This window comes from Uranotaenia lowii, chromosome 2 (genome assembly GCF_029784155.1).
Source record: "Uranotaenia lowii strain MFRU-FL chromosome 2, ASM2978415v1, whole genome shotgun sequence".
Classification (NCBI taxonomy): Eukaryota; Metazoa; Arthropoda; class Insecta; order Diptera; family Culicidae; genus Uranotaenia; species Uranotaenia lowii.
In genome coordinates, this window is record NC_073692.1 from 404,847,567 (window position 1) to 404,874,753 (window position 27,187).

Sequence of the window (27,187 nt, forward strand, 5' to 3'; positions counted from 1 at the left end):
AGCCTGGGTTGCTGATGATGACATGTGTTGTAGTCTGATACGTTATAGCCTTCGTTTCTCCCATAAACGAAGGGATTGGGTCCGGGATTTATTTAATTAAGATGAAAAACAGCCAAGCACACATACCGAGTCGAAGGAGCAGGTCGTCGGAAGGCCACTCAGCGACAGGGCTCCCCGATCCTTGCCCAGGGTGTTCGATGCCTGGCAGGTGTAGTTTCCGATGTCCAACAGTGTCACATTCCGGATTATGAGGCTGTGCCTGTTTCCGCGAACCTGCAAAAGGAAAGAGAAAGAGAAAATTCCCAGTTTTAATAGATTTGTTTTACCCCTGGATGTAGGCTGCGTCTGGTTGTTTGAAGGTTGAACTGATGATGCAAGGCCAAAGCACATCCGAAGAAAGTAGGTACACATGGGATCACATCACTGTGCTCCCGAAGTGGAATTCCACATAACAGACCCCTCACTCCTCAAAGCTTTCAGAATGAAAAACGGTACGTAATTAATTAAATTATAAAGAAAACGAGATGAGGCGGAGAAAATTTCCAACATTATGCAGTAAAGTTTCATTAAAGTTGCTCGTTTGTTTCAGCTCTACACATGAAGATGCCGCTGCTTCAGCTTCTGCCTTTGCTAAATTTAGTGTAGAGGGACGGTGGAAACATGTTCATAGTTGCTTTGCGGTTTGAGGAGGGGCATCATATCGTTGCATCGGAACCTTGGGGTGTTCCGATGGCTGTTCTCCATCGTAGGTAGTATATGGTATAACAAAGGTGTCTAGGTTCTTAGCCGTGAGCGCCTCGTGGCAGTGTGTTGTCTTCTGTTGTTAGGGGAACATGCCCTATTATGCGCCACCTAAGCGAATCGCTGATTTTCTATGTATTCCACGTACAAATTGTGTTAGAAATGGGTGCAATCGTTGAAGAAAATTGTTTTCTACAAATGCCTATGATTTTTTATTTCTCAAATGGCTATAGTTGCTTCAAAAACTTGATTTTTAAAAACCTTATTCAAAGCCACAGAACAAAACTGTGTTGCAAATACGCGCCGCCGTGTATTCAATATGCGCCTAGCAGCCGAACACACCCGAAAGCAGCCGAAGACCGAAAACACACCAATACATACAGACACTTTGAATTTAAATAAAATCAAAATGGACTAATCAAAATTTAAAAAAAATTGAAAAGTAGATTTTTTGGGCTGAATTAACGCTCAAAATAAGCTTTTATACTTTCTGTTCATTTTCCATGAAAATTGGCCTTTTTGAAAAATCAATGCTATTTTCAGCCTACTATGATTGGCGCGTTATAACGAGCGCATGGGCCGTGATAAAACATACCCATAAAAAGCATACCATAGCGAGTTCGGTATAATTTTTTAGCATTAAATCGTAGTTTAGATTCTCCTCTATCGATGTGTCAGAAAATATTGTCTTATTCGTTTTTCTCTGCTTGGTGACACCTTATTGAAAGTGCTTTAAAATTTAGATCGAAATGAAGAAAAACCTAAATTGTGAAATTATCACGACACAGGAGCATTTTAAGGAAAAATTCATACTTGCCATGACCAATCACAGCATTTAGAACAAATTGGTAATATTTTGCAGGCTTAAAATGCTTCAGATTCTTCAAAACAAGGGTGGCGCGTATTAGCCACATGGGGCGTTATATGAACTTTTCCCCTACCTACGTGTTTTCTTGAACAGAAATGAAACCAGAGATAGCATTCGACGAAAGCAGTGATGCTGGATTTTGTTATTATGTTTTGGCTAAAGAAAAGGGGGAGTTTTGACAAACTAACTTTTCTATCAAATTTTTCGAAATTGTCAAAATTGTTAAAATGCTTATGCTTGCTTATGCTTATGATACATATACAGCCAGATCTTGTCAGCATCCCGGTGAGTAGTATAAGTACATTAACTTCTCATCTTAACAAGGCCGGGCCCACTGTGCAGTATTGAACGCAGAGACAACTGAAACCAAGGTAGGAAGAAACGTGGTAAACAGTACCATACATTTCATGAATATAAAATGTTTAAAATATTTTCGTTGGGAGCACATATGCTAAAGCTGATTATACTACATGATGATGGTCCTTGGAGTTTCATCCTTCTGTGGATGGAAATGAGGTTTTTCTGAACAGGAAATCAAAACTGAGCTACTTATTTGACGGGTGCCAACTAAAACTTAGGAATTTTTTCGAGGCCCCAATACTCAAACATAAACGAGCAAAGAGAAAAATGAGAGTGTGTATGTTAGAGTGCCCCAAAATTGTATGGGAAATTTAAAACCTGTAGAATGTTGTGCGTTGCAGGCTAATATTGATCCTAGGCCTAGTACAAGGTTGCATGTCAAATTTGAGCCAGATCGGACCACGGGAAGGGGTCGCTCAACGAGCCTGAAGTTTGTATGGGATTTTGAGACATTTTGTTTGGGAGGAACATAAAAAAACCAATTTATCAATAACTTCGGTTCCCTTCGGACGATTTCTTTTGAAAATGGTTTTCTTAAAGCCTAAATTATGACAAATATTTGATACGAAAATCGCATTTCGATTCAAGTTAACATAAAAAAGTTATTAGGCTTCAAAAAAGGGCTGACGTTTATAAGGATGATATTCACCACTGTTAATGAGGCGTCAAAATGTTCGACCACCCCGACCGGAACACTCAATTTGAAATGCATGCCATTTCGTAGAATCATGACCGATTTAGATTTATTTGTTGCGTTAGATTGTAAAATCTCAGATTTTTCAAATATTTGGTTGTGGTTGTGGATAATATCTATTCACGTGATAGCACAGATCAAGTGATAGTTCGAGGAGTCACTTTATGGGAGAATTAAATTACTTGATCCCCATTTCTTATTTTCATCATATTTTCAAGCGAAAATTACCCCCCAAAACCCCGTTTTTGCTGTAAAATGCGCATAAGCTAAGTGTGATGATTATAAACGACTTTTGCTAAGCAAAAAAGTTCATAGTTGAGGATAAATTTTTGACCGTATTTTCTTAAATTGCATCACCACAGGGGCTAAGGAACATGATTTTCAGTACTTTTTCGATTGTAATGCATGCCACACTTCAACCAATTTTTCCCTTAGTTTGAAAACGTTTTAGACTGACTCAAGGCTACATTTCTTTTTAATTCTTGTTAAAATTGATTCACAAATAAATGAGATTTTTTGAATTTTCGAAGCATGTTCGGTAGCAGATTTATCGATTCATTTATACGTAATAAATTTATCAAATCAGCAATTCCAAACATCAACACAATTGATGCACAATCGATCTGGTGGTTCTGATTGATGCAACTATTCTGAATTGATTTAAAAAAAATCCTATGTTAGGTAGAAGAGATGAAACATAAACCTCGCCTAAAGGCGTACACATATGTACAATATTTGATTTTCGTTTAAGTTAAGCTATTTCAGTTATGTACATGTGAAACAATTTTAACAAGAATTATAAAGATATGTAGCCTTGAGTCAGTCTAAAATGTTTCCAAATTAAGGAAAAATGGTTGCAACCGGAAAAAAGTCATGTTCCTTAGCGCCCGTGGTTATGCAATTTAAGGAAAACGGTCAAGAATTTATCCTCAACTATGAAGGTTTTCATTAAGCAAAATTGTTTATAATCATCAAACTTAGCTAACGCGCATTTTACAGCGAAAACGGGGTTTTGGGGGGTATATTTCACTTGAAAATATGATGAAAACAAGAAATGGGGATCACGTTATTAAATTCTCCCTTGAAGTGACTTCTCCCCGAACTATCACTTGATCTGTGCTATCACGTGAATAGATATTATCCACAACCACAACCAAATATTTGAAAAATCTAAGATTTTAAAATCTAACGCAACAAATAAATCTAAATCGGTCATGATTTTACGAAATGGCATGCATTTCAAATTGAGTGTTCCGGTCGGGGTGGTCGAACATTTTGACGCCTCATTAACAGTGGTGAATATCATCCTTGAAAATGTCAGATTACATCTTAACTTTCTCAAAAGACGTGTCATTTGGGGCACTCTATGTATGTGTTTTGTTTATGTTTGCCCAGTATTGCTCATAATGCCGTCGAAACAAACAGCGTTTCTACGAACTGCACACAAATCTTGACTAATAAGTATACACTACAACATTTTAAAAGTTAAAATGAGGTGGCTTCCACTTTACAACTACTCACGGGCAAGGTAGTGGCAGACCAGCGAAAATTATGAACGCGAAAGGATTTCGTTCTCATTCTCGTCCTTCAACAACAAGGATTCATTGGGCCAACGGGATGCCGCCAAAAAGTTCAATTGTTCTCACCACCCAAGCAACCAAAAGTCCGATATCTACTTAAACGCGTGCCTCCGAAGTTTTAATTTCGCTGAACAAAGGTTCCAAAGGGAATTGGTAACGAATTTTCTCGAATGCGATCATGATAGTTACAAAATGTTCTCAAATAGCCTTCAATGAACTTGAAGTTCCAAAAAGTTCCTCTAATAGCCTTTTTTGAAACATGTTCGCCATTTCATTAATTTGAAATGTGAACGAACATCACAAAAGGGCATATTAGAGATGTACCGAATATTCGGTCGGCCGAATTTCGGCGCCGAGTATCGCCAAAAACCCGTTAAGCCTAATATTTGGCTCACCGAATAGTTGAGCTAAGTATTCGGCCGAATAGGCCGAATAGGCCGAATATTTAAAAAAATCGTTTAAAATAAAACCGTGTAAAATAAGATCGTTTAAAAATAGAATCCAGTGTATTTAAATTTATTCAATTACAGATTTGTCAAATTTTTCAAATGATTTTGAATAATTTTTAAACTGCGACCCAGAGATGGGTTTTGACTCAAACATTTAGTCAGCGAAACTTTTTTTTTGTAGAGAAATGAATCCAACTTAGATGAAATTTCAGGGACTAGATGTAAGATGAAATGATGGGAATAGAAATAGACCAAGAAAAATGATTATGATCACATGGGAGAACTATTCCCTTCATTCCGATAGACATCGACACTCAACCAGTATAATATTCATACGCCAGGTTGGTCTCCTGTAGTAGAATGTTAATACATGGGCCCCGGAGAGGCGCAAGATGTGGGTTCAAGTCCTACCGGGAGACAAGGCGAATTTTTTTCGCATGTTTTTCAACATCGATTTTCTCTTATCTTGTGCCTGAAATTTCATCTAAGTTGGATTCATTTCTCTACAAAAAAAAAAAAGATTTTGAATAATTTATGAAATATCTGAAAGTTATGTCATCAAAAACTTATGGTTCAGCAAAACATCATAGAGGTATTTTTAAACCTTTCACTGTAGATCGTACAGGAGAATGCTGTCGAAAATCGCTTTAAAGTTTGATTATCGTTCATTCTAGATTATCTTGATATATCAAGGCTTGCCCATAAATCCAATAGAGAATTCGAGATAAGTTAAATCTGGTCGGATTGCCCAGATATTGTTGAATACTTTCTGGATTTAGCCCTGGTTTATTCAGATTATTCGCTGAATCAAATTGAAAACTAAAGTTTATCTTTAAAAATTATAAAATAGATATAAAAAAAATATAATAGGAGTGTTTTTCTCAGATTACCTAACATTTTAACTAGGATTTTGAGATGCGAAATCCATTAATGGTGGTCGGTAAAAAATTGGAAGGCTACTTTACAGATGATCATAGGCATTTCAAAATCCACTGATGAAGTCTTATTTTTCGCTGATAAAATAAACAGTTGTCTATCTATATCTATATCTATATCTATATCTATATCTATATCTATATCTATATCTATATCTATATCTATATCTATATCTATGTCTATATCTATATCTATATCTATATCTATATCTATATCTATATCTATATCTATATCTATATCTATATCTATATCTATATCTATATCTATATCTATATCTATATCTATATCTATATCTATATCTATATCTATATCTATATCTATATCTATATCTATATCTATATCTATATCTATATCTATATCTATATCTATATCTATATCTATATCTATATCTATATCTTTATCTATATCTATATCTATATCTATATCTATATCTATATCTATATCTATATCTATATCTATATCTATATCTATATCTATATCTATATCTATATCTATATCTATATCTATATCTATATCTATATCTATATCTATATCTATATCTATATCTATATCTATATCTATATCTATATCTATATCTATATCTATATCTATATCTATATCTATATCTATATCTATATCTATATCTATATCTATATCTATATCTATATCTATATCTATATCTATATCTATATCTATATCTATATCTATATCTATATCTATATCTATATCTATATCTATATCTATATCTATATCTATATCTATATCTATATCTATATCTATATCTATATCTATATCTATATCTATATCTATATCTATATCTATATCTATATCTATATCTATATCTATATCTATATCTATATCTATATCTATATCTATATCTATATCTATATCTATATCTATATCTATATCTATATCTATATCTATATCTATATCTATATCTATATCTATATCTATATCTATATCTATATCTATATCTATATCTATATCTATATCTATATCTATATCTATATCTATATCTATATCTATATCTATATCTATATCTATATCTATATCTATATCTATATCTATATCTATATCTATATCTATATCTATATCTATATCTATATCTATATCTATATCTATATCTATATCTATATCTATATCTATATCTATATCTATATCTATATCTATATCTATATCTATATCTATATCTATATCAGGGCCGTAGGAAGAACCGACTCATGAGGGGGGTTTTGGTGACAGATTTTTACCTATGATTTTTTGCCCAAGAACGCACGAAAAAAAATTAAAACAAATTATGTTTGTAACTATGTACATATATGAATATGATTTTTAAGTACTCATTAATAGTATTCTTATTAAATCGTAGGTTTAGAAAAGTGGTCCTTAGCCTAAACAGTGAGCTGAATTTTTATAATGCACCTTCAAAAATAAGATATGGAATTTTCTTTCATCGATGATTAAATTTTTTATTTGTTTAAGAGTCTGATATATCAAAGTTATTGGATTTGCGCTTAGAATACGTTCTTTTTAGAGTAGTCTTTAATTTCTTTAAAAAAAAACCTGTTCTTTACTCAAATCAAACAAGCCCAATCTTGCAAATTCTAAGATTCTAACTTTTGATGAAAATTAATAAAATTTAAAAAAAAACAGTTAGAGATTAAAAATTTTCGGATCAAACATTCATGATGCAAACTTGAACTAAATTTATGATTTTGATTTGGAATTTGGCTTTAAAAACACTGCAATATTTATAATGTTAAACAAAACTCCGAGAAAATATAAAATTTTGAGCAGATTTTTTGGATGAAGATCAGGTTTCTTTAACAGCAAATATTTTTCATAAAGAATCAATTCTATAATGAAAATCTTGTGGATGATTTTTTTAAATATAATTTTAATATTTTGCATAAAACAAAATGAGAACATTAACTCAAATTCTACTTTATATTTGTGATTTTTAGCTAAATTGTGTGTCCAACTAATTCTGATAAAGTATTTGAAATCTGTTAATTGAATTGACAAGCTTATGTTCTTTTCAATTCCTCAACAATTCTATATTGATTGAAAAACTCATTCACAAGCTATACCTTTTGCAAATTTTCAATCTGAATTCTGATCCTGAATTCTGAACCTGGATTCGAAAATTGAACTTTGAATCTGTTTCTGAATTTCTATACGATTTTTCAAATGTATAAAAATACTTTTTCCGTTTCTTAATTCCAGATCAGTTTTTTTAAGGCAAGTTTAGAGCCATCGTTAATGAATCTATTATTTAAATTCTGTAGTGATGGTTTAATCTTATTTCATTATTTCAATTATTTATTTTTAAATTATTTTGTGAATCTCAATTAAAATGGGAATTTCAAATGTTGAATCCGAGTTTTCCATTTTGGATCGTCACTTAGAAGATTTAAATGTTTAAACTTTGTGTAACAATAAAGTTTAAGAACTTCGATTTTCAATATAAAGCCAAATTATTATTTTTGTCATACTCGGAAAACTATTATCAAAATATTGAAAATCCATATGATTTTCGAAAAACATGATTAAAATTTGATATGAAATGCAAAACCGAATTTGGACCAGGAAAGCAGCTTTTCATTCCTAATTTATAATGATTATTCAAACTGAAAAAATCAAGAATCCTAAAGTTGATACAGAATCAGAAATACGAAAATATGTAGAAATACAGTTTTGGTTATGAGAATATGGAACCAGAACCTTCAAAATTGGTTTAATTTCAAATTTAATATGCAAACCTGAGCTTCAATGATAAGGTTGCCAGATTGCCCGATTAACCGAGTTTGCCCGGATATTTAAAATAAACTTAAGGAAAAAGTTCGGTTCAATTTGTTTGCCTGCATTTCATTGGAAAAGCCCGGATTTTGCCGGGTTTATACTCATCCTCATTCTTAAATCAATCTTTAAAAAACAAATTATGTGGCAAATTTCAAAAAAATAATCATGAAATGATTAATCAAGTTATTTTTTATTGATTTTGATGAGTAATTCCTAGGTTTTGACCAAAATTGTCTGGATATTGTCCGGATTTTGGTCGACAATTTTGAAATCAAATACCCAGATTTTGCCTGGTTTTTTAAATAAAACATCCCAGATTTGTCTATTTATTCTATAAAGAAATGAGAAAATTTTGAAAAACAGTAGCAGAATTTTGAACTTGGGATAGGTTTTTAATCTAGATTTTTATTGTTGAATAACTTTGATCTATTATCATAATTTGATTATGAATTAAAAATTTTGAGTGTAGAGTAGAATACCTCGCTTGCTTTTTTGGACCCTCATGGGGGGGGGGGGGGTTTAACCCCCAAAACCCCCCCGTTCCTACGGCCATGATCTATATCTATATCTATATCTATATCTATAGCTATGGCTATATCTATATCTATATCTATATCTATATCTATATCTATATCTATATCTATATCTATATCTATATCTATATCTATATCTATATCTATATCTATATCTATATCTATATCTATATCTATATCTATATCTATATCTATATCTATATCTATATCTATATCTATATCTATATCTATATCTATATCTATATCTATATCTATATCTATATCTATATCTATATCTATATCTATATCTATATCTATATCTATATCTATATCTATATCTATATCTATATCTATATCTATATCTATATCTATATCTATATCTATATCTATATCTATATCTATATCTATATCTATATCTATATCTATATCTATATCTATATCTATATCTATATCTATATCTATATCTATATCTATATCTATATCTATATCTATATCTATATCTATATCTATATCTATATCTATATCTATATCTATATCTATATCTATATCTATATCTATATCTATATCTATATCTATATCTATATCTATATCTATATCTATATCTATATCTATAGGTATCTATATCAGTTCTATCAAATTTTGTTGAAAGGCTAGGTCCGTGAGCACAAAAAAACTGTTATGAAGTCTTAGTGAATCATTTAAGATTTCACCATCAAAGTTGAGGAGAAAAATGTTAAGCTCTTGACAAAAACCATATCTGTAATTTTTTGTGATTTGATCTATAAAGTTAGTAACAGTTATCATCTGTGATGCTATTTTCATGAAAGCCATCAAAAAGTCATGCCATTCATCAATAAAATTAGTAATTTTACTTAAACATTTGCAATCCACATAACCAATCTCATAATTTTTTAAAAAACAGCTCTAGAAATCTTTTTCCAAGTGATCGGTATCCGATTCAAATCAGGAAAATCTTTAGATTCTATAAAAAAAAATTGAACTAAGAATGTTAACTGTAACTTTGGCTAAATTTGCTTAAAAATCGGTAAATTTTTGGATTTTTTCGACACTTTGATAACTATATATAGTTATCAAAGTGTCAGAAAAATCCAAAAATTTGAATATATTCATGACGCAATGCAGCGGGTTTATGAGGAATTTCAAATAAAAAAGTACAGTTTTTTTCATCGTTTGTTGAGAAGGGTTGTCAGGGCTTCGAGGACAAATTATAATTGTAGAAAAAAAAATAAAAACATGCAATGCTAAAAGGAAATTTTAGTAGCGCCCAACGCTGTAAATAAAGTGATAAGAAAAAAACTAAAAAATTGAGTGATTCAAAAAATGTTTTTTTGCTATTTTTTATTGCTATAGTAAAGCTCTAGAAAAATAAAACCGTTTTTACTTAAAAACGGTTAATTTTTTTTTAAACCTTGAAAAAAAAATCGTTTTTGAAAAGAAAAACCGTAGCAAATGATTTCTCTGTTTGAAAAAGGTATGTTTGTAAGAAATTTCAAATAAATCAAAAATTAAATAATTCAAAATTGATCATAAAAATTGACTACAACTATTCAATTTCACTGGAATTGTCCACATTGCATTTAAAAACAGGGCTAAAGTTCTCTTCAAAGATTAAAAAAAAAACTTCATTAAATTTTCCCTTTTTTTCGTCGAGAGTACTCATTATACAAAATGTATTGAATATTAATACTTGTCTAGAGCTGACCATAAAGCTTTGAAAATCATCAATAAGTGTTTTTCATTATTGTTATTGTTAATATATTTGAGGGCTGCATCTGATTGTTTGTTTCGGTTTGGCCTTCCGATGGAAAAGACGGGATTGGCTTAGGAAGCGCATATTTTTAAGACTATTGCTGCTGATTGTTTGTTTTGATTTCGCCTTCCGGTTGAAAAGGACGGATAGACTAAGGTAGCGCATATTTTTAATGCAGTTTCTGCTGATTATTTGCTTTGGTTTGATCTTCCGAAGGAAAAGACGGAATTGGATTAGGAAGCGCAGGTTTTTAAGGCTGTTTCTGCTGATTGTGTATTTTGATTTGAAAGACTGTTGCTGCTGATTGTTTATTTGAAATTCCGGTAAAAAAACGGAATTTGCTAGGGAAGTGCAGATTTTCGAGACTGCTGCTGATCGTTTGTTTTGATTTGGCCTTCCGGTGGAAATAGACGGATTGGCTAAGGAAGCGCAGATTTTTAAGGCTGCTGCTGCTGATTGTTCGTTTTGATTTAGCCTTCCGGTGGAAAAAACGGGAATGGCTTAGGAAGCACAAATTTTTAAGGAAAAGGACGGATTGGCTTAGAGAGCGCATATTTTTAAGGCAGTTTCTGCTGATTGTTTATTTTGGTTTGACGGAAGAAAAAGACGGAATTGGATTAGAAAGCACAAATTTTCAAGGCTGCTATTGCTGATTGTTTATTTTGATTTGAAAGGCGGAATTGGCTTAGGAAGCGCAGATGTTTAAGACTGTTGCTGCTGATTGTTTGTTTTGGACCTTCTGGTGTAAAAAAACGGAATTGGTTTAGGAAGTGCAGATTTTTACAGCTGGTGCTGATTGTTTGTTTTGATTTCGCCTTCCGGTGAAAAAAACAGATTGGATTTGGAAGCGCAGATTTTAAATACTGGTGCTGCTGAATGTTTGTTTTGGTTTGCCCTTCCGGTGGAAAAAGACGGGATTGCCTAAGGAAGCGCCGATTTTTAACACTGTTGCTGCTGAATGTTTGTTTTGATAGTCAAAATTGTCGAAATTGTTAAAATTGCCAAATGGTAAAAATAGTCAAAATTGTAAAAATTGTAAAAATTGTAAAAATTGTAAAAATTGTAAAAATTGTAAAAATTGTAAAAATTGTAAAAATTGTAAAAATTGTAAAAATTGTAAAAATTGTAAAAATTGTAAAAATTGTAAAAATTGTAAAAATTGTAAAAATTGTAAAAATTGTAAAAATTGTAAAAATTGTAAAAATTGTAAAAATTGTAAAAATTGTAAAAATTGTAAAAATTGTAAAAATTGTAAAAATTGTAAAAATTTAAAAAAATGTAAAAATTATCAAAACTGTCAAAAATTGTAAAAAATGGAAAAATTGTCAAAATCGTCAAAATTGTCAAAATTTCAAGCATTCTCGCAATCTAAAGAGATGTGTTTTCTAATTATTCCTTAAATGGCAACACTTCCTCCAGAGGACTCAAGAATGCTTCTCCTCCAACAGCTCCAACAGGATCAAAGGGATACATGTTTCATACACGTAGAGGAACGATTGCAGCCCGGTTGTGCACACATATGTGACCAAAGCTCAAGTTTCGTTACGTTCGATAGTGCCGTGTAGTAGCTAGTAGGTATCTCGTTGTCGCCAAATACGTGCAGGCAAAAAGCATCGGCATCCAGGCAGCATCAGCCAGCACTTGCTCTCCGAGAACAGACAAGTTTATAATTACAGGTGTACCCCGTGCTCCCATAATCCTCCATTTTCCTGGCTCTGGATCCACAAAGTTAGGATGATTGTTGCAAATGAAGACAACTAAATTCCGGTTAAAGTTGCCCTAGCAGATTGCTTGTTATTGTGCAGCACTTTAAACTTTTGCCAGCTCACTTGCTCAGTTAGAGGCGGTCGATCGAATGAAGATGCTTTCGCCGAGAAATGCTAGTCACGTTCCATTCGAAAGATGCTTCGATACAGGAGCCACCCTAGGTGCAGATAAACATCAACATCACCATCAGCATCATCATCATCACCGAGGACAAATTAATAATGTGTCCTTTGGTGCATTATAGGTGAATCATCGTGCTAGTTCGGTCAAGTGATGTAGCCGGTTTAATTGACTAAATTTCACAAGTTACTTTTATTGGTTTTTGAGTTTTTTTGAAGGAACAGAAACTTCCTTAAATTTGGGAACTTTCGATTGTAATTTTAATATTAACATATTGAGGACCGCGAACAAGTCTTTGCCTAGGAACAACGAAATTCGGCATTCTGTATCTCAGGAAACTCCCGGACGAAATTCTACAAATTTGGCATCTTTGAGTTACGGCAGATGTTTTTTTTTCAATTTTGTCAAGTTTAATTGCTGGTTTAATTGACTCAATTTCACAAGTTACTTTTATTTGAGTAGAAGGTACTTAAAAACTTCAAAAGTCCAAACCCAACGTTATTTTTATAAGTATTCGCACGTAACCTTGACTTGGAGAACTAAAATTCAAAGTTAAACGTTAAAAACTTTTTCGGGGAGAACCACCCCTAATGCGCACCTGTTTCAAGAGCAATTTTCCGGTAATGGTGAAAGTTTGAATTATGATACACACAATACCCCTGGGTTCCCTCCCAGGACGCTCTCCCGTATAGGGTATAGGACCCAAATGCATCGACAGTTTTGGAGCACCCCTAACCTAACCTCACACTCCTCGCACGGAAACTTGCTCTCTCGAAGTAAGGAAGGTATAAAATTTATAGTTTATTGATATGGCGCATAGAAGTTTGAACTATCAACCTCCAATATAATATTTGTCGCATCGCATCAGAAGCGGATGAGAATTGGGTTGCGGATGGCAGTAATGGCAAAAGATTAAGAGTTCACTTTTGACCCGATTCCTCTTATAACCTGTTTCCTCCCATGTACAAATACATAAGCAGTGAGTCAGGTTAGGTCATCATCCGGTTCATAACCTATCCAATCGAACAGCAGAATTTAATTTAAAGGAAAACCTTTGCCCTAGATCACCCCAGTTCGAGAGTGCAGAAAGGGTAATAGATTCTGATTAATGTGTGTGTTCTGCATCGTTTTTCGTAGAAGGTTTGTTCTATTGAGTGGAGGTCAAAAGGAGAGGAAGAAAGATTTTAATTGAGTTAAAACAAAAATTTCAATGCAGAAAAGCGAGTGGTTTTGTATTGTGTTTCTTTCCTATAATTTTCTCATAAATCATATCAGACACACTTAGTTAACTGATTTAGTGTTCAAAATTGTCAAAATTGTCAAAATTGTCAAAATTGTCAAAATTGTCAAAATTGTCAAAATTGTCAAAATTGTCAAAATTGTCAAAATTGTCAAAATTGTCAAAATTGTCAAAATTGTCAAAATTGTCAAAATTGTCAAAATTGTCAAAATTGTCAAAATTGTCAAAATTGTCAAAATTGTCAAAATTGTCAAAATTGTCAAAATTGTCAAAATTGTCAAAATTGTCAAAATTGTCAAAATTGTCAAAATTGTCAAAATTGTCAAAATTGTCAAAATTGTCAAAATTGTCAAAATTGTCAAAATTGTCAAAATTGTCAAAATTGTCAAAATTGTCAAAATTGTCAAAATTGTCAAAATTGTCAAAATTGTCAAAATTGTCAAAATTGTCAAAATTGTCAAAATTGTCAAAATTGTCAAAATTGTCAAAATTGTCAAAATTGTCAAAATTGTCAAAATTGTCAAAATTGTCAAAATTGTCAAAATTGTCAAAATTGTCAAAATTGTCAAAATTGTCAAAATTGTCAAAATTGTCAAAATTGTCAAAATTGTCAAAATTGTCAAAATTGTCAAAATTGTCAAAATTGTCAAAATTGTCAAAATTGTCAAAATTGTCAAAATTGTCAAAATTGTCAAAATTGTCAAAATTGTCAAAATTGTCAAAAATGTCAAAATTGTCAAAATTGTCAAAATTGTCAAAATTGTCAAAATTGTCAAAATTGTCAAAATTGTCAAAATTGTCAAAATTGTCAAAATTGTCAAAATTGTCAAAATTGTCAAAATTGTCAAAATTGTCAAAATTGTCAAAATTGTCAAAATTGTCAAAATTGTCAAAATTGTCAAAATTGTCAAAATTGTCAAAATTGTCAAAATTGTCAAAATTGTCAAAATTGTCAAAATTGTCAAAATTGTCAAAATTGTCAAAATTGTCAAAATTGTCAAAATTGTCAAAATTGTCAAAATTGTCAAAATTGTCAAAATTGTCAAAATTGTCAAAATTGTCAAAATTGTCAAAATTGTCAAAATTGTCAAAATTGTCAAAATTGTCAAAATTGTCAAAATTGACAAAATTGTCAAAATTGTCAAAATTGTCAAAATTGTCAAAATTGTCAAAATTGTCAAAATTGTCAAAATTGTCAAAATTGTCAAAATTGTCAAAATTGTCAAAATTGTCAAAATTGTCAAAATTGTCAAAATTGTCAAAATTGTCAAAATTGTCAAAATTGTCAAAATTGTCAAAATTGTCAAAATTGTCAAAATTGTCAAAATTGTCAAAATTGTCAAAATTGTCAAAATTGTCAAAATTGTCAAAATTGTCAAAATTGTCAAAATTGTCAAAATTGTCAAAATTGTCAAAATTGTCAAAATTGTCAAAATTGTCAAAATTGTCAAAATTGTCAAAATTGTCAAAATTGTCAAAATTGTCAAAATTGTCAAAATTGTCAAAATTGTCAAAATTGTCAAAATTGTCAAAATTGTCAAAATTGTCAAAATTGTCAAAATTGTCAAAATTGTCAAAATTGTCAAAATTGTCAAAATTGTCAAAATTGTCAAAATTGTCAAAATTGTCAAAATTGTCAAAATTGTCAAAATTGTCAAAATTGTCAAAATTGTCAAAATTGTCAAAATTGTCAAAATTGTCAAAATTGTCAAAATTGTCAAAATTGTCAAAATTGTCAAAATTGTCAAAATTGTCAAAATTGTCAAAATTGTCAAAATTGTCAAAATTGTTAAAATTGTCAAAATTGTCAAAATTGTCAAAATTGTCAAAATTGTCAAAATTGTCAAAATTGTCAAAATTGTCAAAATTGTCAAAATTGTCAAAATTGTCAAAATTGTCAAAATTGTCAAAATTGTCAAAATTGTCAAAATTGTCAAAATTGTCAAAATTGTCAAAATTGTCAAAATTGTCAAAATTGTCAAAATTGTCAAAATTGTCAAAATTGTCAAAATTGTCAAAATTGTCAAAATTGTCAAAATTGTCAAAATTGTCAAAATTGTCAAAATTGTCAAAATTGTCAAAATTGTCAAAATTGTCAAAATTGTCAAAATTGTCAAAATTGTCAAAATTGTCAAAATTGTCAAAATTGTCAAAATTGTCAAAATTGTCAAAATTGTCAAAATTGTCAAAATTGTCAAAATTGTCAAAATTGTCAAAATTGTCAAAATTGTCAAAATTGTCAAAATTGTCAAAATTGTCAAAATTGTCAAAATTGTCAAAATTGTCAAAATTGTCAAAATTGTCAAAATTGTTAAAATTGTCAAACTTGTTAGAATTGACAGAATTAACAAAATTGACAAAATTGAAAAAAATTTCAATATTGTTAAAATTGTCAAAATTGTCAAAATAGTAACAATTTTCAAAATTGTAAAATTGTTCTGCTCCAATGGTTTCAAATTCGACGTGGCAGCCTTTCTCGCTTGATTTATTTGAATTGAACATTTCAAAGAAGATATCAGGATGTCGCCAAAAGGCCAGCATACGGAATGAAGATCAAATTTCGTTGAGTGAATGTCTCTTTTCCAGATAGATATTGAAAAATACAATCACTCATATTGGTAATTCAGAATTCATGGATGATTGAAAGATGGGATTATTCTTGAAGGACCTCTGAGCCGTACATCACGCAGCAGAGCTCGAGGTGCGAGAATGGGGGGATGAATGTCTCCCCACTGGGCCCTCGCAGGTTTCCTCTTCAGGTGAGAGCGTGTTCCACCAGGCGACATCATCGTCATCGTAGATGATATTAGACAAATTGGATGCGAAGCGAGTTGGAATATTGCACCACCTCTATGCACACATACAGATACATCTAACGAGGGTGACAGTCGAGAACTGAGCATACAACATACAATATATTGGTTGGCAGCTCGGGTTATGGGCTGTCGTCGAAACAGTTCTATGGAAGTTTGCAGGTGCAAGTATCCACCAAGCCTAGACTAGGGAATTGGGATCCAAGCCAAAGTTTGCCTGATGGAAATTGGATGGAAAAGACTGGTACACAATTGCACACATACACACACACCCACACATTCAAGTACGCCTCTGTCTGTCTAGACCATAACTTATTCAGCGGGGCTGGCTTTTAATGAGGTTTCTACGAAATTGAACTACTACTACTCGAACCGAGAGCGAGTGTGTATAGTCATTTGATTAATTAGCCGTAGAGTAGATTAAAGTGCTTTATAGTGTACAGAAAGCGGTTTTAATGGGATTAGGTACTCGCTGCAAAACATGCTTAATTCTGGATTAGAATCTAAATGATTACGCAGGTTGAATAGAAAACTTCAAAAGTGTTAACATGATTAAGGGAAGCTCATGACTGTAGAATGAAAAATTTACAAAAATGATTCGTAAACTAAACTTTTAGTTTTTGAGGACCTCTCTACGAAAAGTCTCATTTTCCAATCGCTTTGAATTAAGCTTTCCACTCACGAAGGAGAAATTCCAGTGAAAAATGGTAATTTCCAACGACCAAAACAATGGCCATTATTCACCTTTAATTACGCGAAAAAACGCAAGGAAGCGCCATCAACGAGCAGTCAGCACACCGAAAAAAAAGCAAAAAAGTTTCACCAAATCAAGCACGGAAACAAAAAAAACGGACAAAAAAGAGGAATAACATAAACAACCGACCTATTTATTCATTCAAATTACACATTATTTTCCTCGTAAAACGATTAACGGGAGTGCCCTATTGGCAGGTCCAAAGCTGAATGGAAAAGTTTCTTACTTCTCAACGACAACAACCACCAAAGTCAACCTGTGCTTCGGGGACTCCAATTTTGGAGGGTGGCCAACAAGAACAACAACAACTTGTTTCCTAGCCAGAAGCAAACGTGGCTTTTTGTCGCCTTTGTGTCATCGGGGCACCCTCTTAGAATAACAATTAATTTGGTAAGAATTTAAATTTACTTCCACTCTCGACGGCCAACACCACCGACTGGGCTGATGAACTTGCCGAGAGCTTTCTTTTTGAAATAAATTTGTGCCAGTAACATTTTGTGATTAACTTTGCACCTCCGGCTACTCAATGGTTGATGAAGGTGGAGCAGTTGCTAGCGTAATTATGTTGCTATCAGACGTTAAACATGAGACGTCAAATATCAGACGTTAAACATGAGCATAAGAAATCAAATATCGATCATTAGACATCAGGTATGAAACATCAAACATCAGACACCCGACACCCAACATTAGAATTCGAACGTCAGCCATTAACCTCAGATATCAGACATAAGATGACAGACATCTGACATCAGACATCAGGCATCAGACATTATACATCAGACATCAGATATCAGACATTAGACATCAGACACCCAGACATCAGACACCTGATATCTGAAATATCAGATATCAGACATCAGACATCAGATATCAGACATCAGATATTAGACATCAGATATCAGATATCAAACATCAGGGATCAGACATCAGATATCTCACATCTGACATCAGACATCAGACATCCGACACCAGACATCAGACACCAGACATCAGTCATCAGATATCAGATATCAGATTTCTGACATCTGACATCTGATATCAGACATCAGACATCGGACATCAGTCATCAGACATCAGACATCAGACATCGGACATCAGACATCCGACATCAGGAATCAAGTATTAGATATCAGACATCAGACATCAGACATTAGACATCAGGAATCAAATATTAGACATCTAACATCAGATATCAGACATCAGACACCTAATATCAGAAATCAGATATCAGATTTCTGACATCTGACATCAGATGTCAGACATCAGACATCATATATCAGACATCAGACATCAGATATCAGACAACTGACATATCAGACATCTGACATATCAGACATCAGACATCAGATATCAGACATCAGACATATCAGATATATCAGACATTAGACATCAGACATCAGACATCAGACATCAGATATCAGACATCAGATATAAGATATCTGGGATATCAGAAAACAGACATTAGACATCAGACATCAGACATCAGACATCAGACATCAGACATCAGACATCAGACATCAGACATCAGACATCAGATATCCCAAATCTGACATCAGATATCAGACATCCGAAACCAAACATCAGACACCAAACATCAGTCTTCAGATATCAGATATCAGATTTCTGACATTTGTCATCTGATATCGGACATCAGACATCGGACATCAGTCATCAGACATCAGACATCTGACAGCAGACGTCAGACATTAGACATTAGACATCAGGAATCAAACATTAGACATCTTATACCAGACATCAGATATCAGACACCTAATATCAGAAATCAGATATCAGATTTCTGACATCTGACATCAGACATCAAATGTCAGACATCAGACATCAGATATCAGACATCAGACATCAGACATCAGACATCAGACATCAGATATCAGATATCAGACATCAGACATCAGACATCATACATCAGATATCAGACATCAGACATCAGACATCAGACATCAGATATATCAGACATCAGACATCAGACATCAGTCATCAGAGATGAGATATCAGATATCAGACATCAGATATCAGATGTCTGGAATATAAGAAAATAGACATTGGACATCTGACATCTGACAAAAGACATCAGATGTCAGACATCAGACATCAGACATCAGATATATCCGACATCAGACATCAGATATCAGACATCAAACATCAGACATTAGACATCAGACATCAGACATCAGGCATTAGATATCAGATACCAGACATCTGACATTAGACATCTGATATCAGACATCAGATTTCAGACATCAGGAATCAAACATTAGACTTCAAATATCAGACATCAGACAACTTATATCAGAAATCAGATGTCAGATTTCTGACATCTGACATCAGACATCAGACATCAGACATCTGACATCAGACCTGAGACATCAGATATCAGACATCTGACATCAGACATCAGATGTGAGACATCAGACATCAGATATCAGACATCAGACATCAGACATCAGACATTAGACATCAGACATCAGACATCAGGCATCAGGCATCAGATATCAGACATTAGACATCTGATTTCAGACATCAGATTTCAGACATCAGACATCAGGCATCAGACATCAGACATCAGACATCAGACATCAGACATCAGACATCAGGCATCAGGCATCAGATATCAGACATTAGACATCTGATTTCAGACATCAGATTTCAGACATCAGACATCAGTCATCAGATATCAGACATCAGATATCTGGGATATCAGAAAACAGACATTAGACATCAGACATCAGACATCAGACATCAGACATCAAATATCAGACATCAGATATCAGACATTAGATATCAGAATCTGACATTTGACATCTAACATCAGGAATCAAACATTATATACCAGATATCAGACATCAGGAATCAAAATTAGACATCTGACATCAGACATCAGACACCTAATATCAGACATCAGATATAAGATTTCTAACATCTAACATCTGATATCATACATCAAATGTCAGACATCAGACATCAGACATCACACATCAGACATCAGACATCCGACATCAGACATCAGACACCAGACATCAGACACTATAAATCAGACATCAGACATCAGTCATTAGACATCAGAAATCAGACATCAGACATCATATACTAGAAATCAGACATCAGACATCAGTCATTAGACATCAGAAATCAGACATCAGACGTCAGATATCAGACGTCATACATCAGATATCAGACATCAGACATCAGACATCAGACATCAGAAATTAGACATCAGATATCAGGCATCAGATTCTTGTATAGGATTTTGATCATTTGAAAAACAGTGTTCAAAGCATCTTTTCGAAAGTTCGAACACGATCGAATACCGTTCGGGTTAAAAAGTGTGCCAGAAACGTTCCATAGACTTATTTTTAGAAAAAAAAATTGGGATAGGTTGGAAACATGTAAATGAGGATATTTTAAATTTAGAGTAGTCTAAATATTAATGGTATATTTCAATTTTTTATCAGTAGTGGATGAGACATTTGGCTTTCCCTTTAGAATGAAATTTACAGAGATAATTTAGCGAGGTTTTGCTTCATCTTTATGAGAAGCAAAACCGATTCAATTTATCTGTTTTTACGCCGCTCTAACCACAAAATACCATATCCAAATTCAGCACAGCAAGTTCAAAATTGATTAAAGTGTGCATTTGCTTATTATATCATCTGTTATATGAGAGATGCTGCACAGAATTCATTTTTAACAAAAAACTGCTTAACATCCGGCTTTTGCATGTGGATTTTTCCACGTTCTCCCTCGGAATGTCTCATTTAATCGGACCGAAAATGACTCAATCCGACAAAAAACAGCTCTCAACGTTTGAAAAAAAGTTCCGTTCCGCCAAGGATTTGCACTTGCAATTTAATTTAGCACGCCGCCGTTGAAATATGGGCGCATTAATCTGTTCCCGGGGTTGAACCAACTAACTACGGTGTGTCTGTGTACAGTAGATTTCCCCGAGCCAAAGAAGTTTTCTCACCGTCGTCGTCGTCGTCTCTAAAACTATAAGCGCCAAACTAATCGGGAGCTATTGCTCTGAAGCTAGCCGAGTCGTGCTCTAACAGGGGAAGATGTGTTAAATTGTGGTGGAAAAGCGCCTGAAAATATGCTTTTCTTTCTAAGAGTGTGTGTGCTGCGGTAGCACCAAAGTTGAGTGTATTACGAAGGATTACGGTCTAATAATTCATTAAGGATAATAGATTGTGGTGGCTGGCTGCATTCATTTGAGGGAAAGGCGACAATTCTGCTTTCTCCTACCTATATGTGTGGCTAGAGATACATCCATAAAGAAACGTGTATGAAGTGAGACATCGTCCTTGTCGTCATTGTCGTTGTCCTTGCGGTGGCTGACCGAGCGTCCTGTTTGTTTGAAGTCATAATTTTATAAAACATGTGTGTGAAAAGACAGAGTAGAAGATGTACGAATGTGCCTTTGGGGAATGTAATCCCGTAGATTATCCGGTGTTGATCCATGGCTCATATCGTTTGAATTCCAATTGCAAGCTCAGTGCGGATACAGAGTGTCTTTTCCTTGTGCAATTAAATATTGTAAACCACTTTGAATGACATGAATCATGTTATGATATGACAATTAAATTGTCAATTTATTTTCCGATTTTTAATCCTATGTTCTAGACCTGAAAAAATTTAAAAAAGTCCTATCAATTCAAGCACTCATCTAGAGAATCGTCGCTAAATGGTGCTTAATTTTTTTGCCATTCATGTTAAATTGAATGCTTCAAATTTTGAATCACTTGAAATGCCATAATCGTAACATTGAAAGGGCACACGTTTAGTCCATTACCATGAGAGAATTCGCTTTTCGTTTCTACCAGACGATGACGGCAAAACAGGAGAACAAAAAAACGAATCACGTTCCAGGTATAGAGAAGCAAAACAAGACGAAAAAAAAAATGGCTCCACACTCCACAATTATGCACACTTGAAGTCAGGCACACTTCATAATAGAATCGTTTTTCCAACCCTTTCCGGTGGTTTCTTTCAGTGTTTTTTTTTGCTCCCTCTCGTTTCTGGCTGGAAGAGACATTTAGAGACAGACATCCCCCCTTTCCACCAACTGTGTAGTACGTATAACGAAGTTAGTCAGTCAGTCAGTCAGTCAGGTTTCCCATACAGATATAGACATTGTCTGGCCCCTGACTTAAGTTCGAGGGGTGCCTCTTAGGTTGAGATGAAAAAAAATGTTAACCTGGAAGTTGATTCTAACCGGTTAAACCGCGACAGCGACGCCGTCGTCGACAAAAACGAAAACGACGACGACGACGTGAGAACTCTTCACAACTTCTGCGTGTGTCATTTTGCAGTTCACTATTTACTGCGCTATGGAGGTTTGTGTCGGTGTCTATGTCTAGCTCTGGGTAGGACGATTTTATTCTATTACGAAAATTTGCTGGAGAGCGCTTAATAGGGGTAGGGACGAGTTTCTAGGGGTAGGAATAGGTATGAAGCTGAAGATGAAATTGTAAATGTGGCGTTTTTGTTGAGGAGCCTTCAAAAACACACACACAAGAGGTAGCGCGGTGATGATGAGCCGTCGTTTAAGCTTTTCTATTCGTTTGCACCTCTAAGCGGAGACATACAATTTATACTTACTGTGAATGTGGGGTTTAAAGTTGGTGAACTTTAAATGTTTTGTTTGGGAGTGAAAACTTAACTTAATGTTTGGTATTTTAGGCATTTTGGCATTTTGAAATTAGTTTCAAAGTCGAATAACGGAAAAAAAATGTGTTAAACTAGTACCTCGGCCATTGCCTTAATATGAGGCTTTACGATCATTAGTAGACACAGTCGTCTCCAACCCTGGAACTTTCGCTATGTTCGCTTTGAAGATTTTCTGTGGATTTGTATAAATAATCAGGATCTCCCCTGACGACATCAATGCTAACACTAGATATTTCCCGATTTCTCGATACGATATAAAGAGGACTGTATTTCTACTAACTAAACCAAATTGCAGTTACTCATGATCCAAGGGGACTTTTCACAAACACACAAACTCTGGTCATTCCGGCCTCTGACTCGCCCATCCTCATCGTCTTGCATTGATTACATCATCGTGAAAAATCTATGATGACTTTATATAAACCAAAAAATAAAAAAAACGATACTTTAAATTCAAATATCTAAATTAAAACAACTAGAACACACAGTCCTGGAAATATGTTGGAGAGTTCTTCAAACCAAGCGGCACGCGTTCATCACAATTCATGGCTTTTGTTTAGGATTCTGGATGTGTTTGAAGAAACTACATTATTGCGATACCGAACGACAATGAATTAGTAACAGCATCTCTACATTTCGAAGACTTTGTCAATCCCGGCTCACTGGCGATCGCAGACAATGACATCAGCCTTGAGATCCGGCGACGAACGATCAGCGGAAGTCGTGGACTCCACAGGCAACTGTGGTCGAGAATATTTGGCCCTCGCACGAAGTATAACCTGTCCGTGACGCTCATTAGACCGTTTGTTCTCTACTGGCACGAAACATGGATATTGCTCGAGAAGGACCTGCGTACACTCGGGGTATTCGAGCGACGAGTTAATCATCTTTGGTGGCGAGCAACGAAGTGTGGAGGCGAAGGATGAATCACGAGCGATACCCAGGGAAAGACATGTTGCGAGAATGCCGGACGACTGTCCTGGAAAATAGGTGTTCGCTGCGAATCCGGTAGAAGCGAGACGAACAGCGAAGCTACGAGCGAGGTGGTTAGACCAAGTGGAGCGTAATCTGGCGAATATGGGATCCAAATCTAATGATCTAACTCCGTTTTGGTTCATCTTCGTATCAGAAAATTTTATTTCAACAGAGCAAAACCTCCCTGTATAACTGGTCTGCTCAGAACTTGGAGCAGTCCTGATTGCTTCTTCATATGATCGTTACTAGCGGCCAACCCGAAGCAATCGACCATGGGTGCGCTCGACTAAAATTCTGAGTCGATGGGTGGTAGGTGATAGAGAAACAACAGAGTAATCGATAGTGTTCAAATAACACATGCGAGATATACGTGAAATGTATCGAAAGAAAGTCCAGCAGACGACCGATAGTGCTCGACATGTACGCATGTTGGAGCATATTCGTCACGTTCACAGTGGTGTAAATTGGTTAATAAGCTGTTGTACTGAAGCGGAAATTGCGGGTTCAAGTTCCGTCGGTGAGCCGTTGCATCTTTTCGAATTATTCAGGATATTTACGGCTTATATTTTTTCTGTCTTTGATATCTCATGTTTCTTTGATACTTTCAATCACCTTTTAAAATGTGAATGTGGGATGCCCGAGAATTTAGAGAACGGTTGCTATGGACCGAGTAGATTGGAGGTATGTTGTTCATCAGGTTATGTCGTGAGACGGAAAATCATGTAAATAAAAATATAAAAAATAACGTCTTCAAATCTTGGACAAATGAATTCAGATTATTCGTCTGCCTTTGATCGTATGTATGAAATATCTATGACCTTGATCAATCAGGAATTGCGTCATTCAATCTAATCGTGTATTTCTTTGATCCATTTTTAGAAATTTCGGGAAACTTCAATTTCGAAACCTCGTCGTATGTAAATTTTAACAAAATAGATGCAGTATCGACCCTAGTGTAATACCTTGACATACGGAGAGCTCGTCATACACTGTAGTTCTCCCTCAGTTGGAGAACACTTCAAATGGTACACCACCGATTTATTGTTTACCATTACTTTGAAGCAGGGGTCTCTACGTGGGCAGTTATTGAATTCTAGACAGGGTACGCCTGATACGTGTTAGCAGATGAGGCATCAACCGTTTCAAGACTGTTTTGAGTTTGGCTATTGCTTTTAAGATGGCTGCATCGTCGACAAGAATACCTTTCAGAGAAGAGCCTGGAGGTGAGACATTACTCACAGCCCGGGTCAGTTGTTCTGCAGAAATGGACCCGCTTGTGAAAATCCGCGCAATTTTCTCAGCGAACAGGTTACAGATCCCAGGGTCAGTGCTAGCAATATCACTGTTCAGGTACATGTGCGACGGAAGTCCGGATTTTTTCGTTGGTTTTTGACATACTTACAGAACAAATTCGGACTGCTCTTGAAATTTCGCTGTAACCGGTTCAGATATGTGAGGTAGCAACGTTTGCTGTCTTTTTTCTAAGCAGAGTTCAGTTTTCGGCATTCCCCTCTCGTGCTGATGCATTTGTGCTTATTATAGTTTCGGAGAGCGCACTTTTTAGCAGTTTTCTGTCGCCGCAGTTCTCTAGTAACCTAAGGAGTTCGTAGATCACCATCAACGCTGGGTTTTCGCACATGGCGATCGATAGTGTAGTTTACCATATTTGAAAAATGTTCGACAGCTGTTCATCTTCCCAATTGATAGAATCAAGAACAAGGCAGATAGCTTCATGATAGAAGGATCCTATTTTCTCAGCGGAAGCAAATATCCTGGCAACATCGAGTAAGATCACTAACTAAGGCGGTGATGTAGGACAGCTGTAACAAGGGGAGCAGGAGCTAAATCGATTGTTGGATTTCTAAACCCCTCGTTGACAAAGCAAAGGTCGAGGAAACGACCGTTTACATTTTCGTCTTAATGGGGTACTTGCCTGTAAAAGTGATCTGGAGAACCCTCTCGCTTCCAACAAACTCAGGACCAGGACGACTGATGACGTTGGCTGGAAACAGCGCGACTGAGTCGGAGGGCTCCGCGGCCCTTTAAAGAGCTCAAATCGATGCGTCCTGGTGATGAAGCCCTTGAAGTAACCGAAGAGTTTTGCTGCCCATTGTAGAATCTGGGTGTAATTTTATCACACAGGGAAAGTGTTCCAAAAGAAGATGAGTGCTTGCCTGGAAAAGTAGGCAGGGGTATCTCATCGCCACAATCGAACTCAGGGCTGGGACGGCTGAAGACGCTGGCTGGAAACTGCGCGACTGAGTTGAGGGGCTTTGAGGCCTCCCAAGTGCCAAGGTCGTTGCATCCGAGTGATGAAACCCAAGCAGCGCTGGTTCATCCTCAAAGACACTAGGAAAGTCTACATCAGGGTCACCGGTGCGGTTGTGGATCGGTCAGGACCAAATACGGTCGGGATAGTAGCTTCCATAATTTTTTGGCTAATCTACAAATTCTCGAAAAAGCAACCCTGTAGGCCACGTTATGAGGTTCAATGCAGCATCTTTGTACATAGGATCCAATCCAATTTTGGAAGACACATCTTCGTCCGGAATCTGCGGCTGGGACCAGCTAGGTATAACTAGAACTAAGGTATTGCGGAAGAAGGTACAATAAACAAGACTGATAGATCACTAAGATCGACAGACTTAGTCCCGGTCATTGTAGAAGACACAAGCGATAGTCCATCATTGCCACGGCGACGTTTGATGTTCGCAGATGGATACGTTCGTGGCGTCCCTTTCGAAGACAGGAACGATGAACATGTAGATAATCGGAGAATATTGATTCTGAGCCCTGGCATAGACTTCTCTAGATAATGAGTTGAGCTGATTTGTAAGCTTGTCAAACGCGAATATTGGGACGGAATTTCCATCCGAGATCGAGTTATCGTCATAGAAGAGCAGATACTTTACTCCGTTGAGCTCGTTACGACACGGCTTGTATATAAAAATAACCTTACCCTGTGCGAACAGCTCTCTGTTGAGGCGGATGTTGAATCTACAACACTGCTGGCTGATGTGGAAAAAAATTGCCACAAAAACCACAACCGATAGGCTCAAGATCATTAATGGCAAATTGACACTCTCCACACCTATGTGGTTGATCTATAGGTGGGGACAACAGTACCCTTGCACAAGT

At 34.9% G+C, this 27,187-nt stretch overlaps 1 protein-coding gene across 2 annotated transcripts in view; it reads right to left on the reverse strand.

Annotated features, from left to right (window-relative positions):
• Positions 1 to 27,187, reverse strand: part of LOC129743829 (lachesin-like) — a 573,951-nt gene that overhangs the window by 16,950 nt on the left and 529,814 nt on the right. For both annotated transcript variants that reach the window (XM_055736027.1, XM_055736028.1), the window contains exon 6: positions 127 to 273. In XM_055736027.1, the coding sequence (XP_055592002.1) occupies positions 127 to 273 (147 nt within the window). The remainder of the gene's footprint in view (positions 1 to 126; positions 274 to 27,187) is intronic.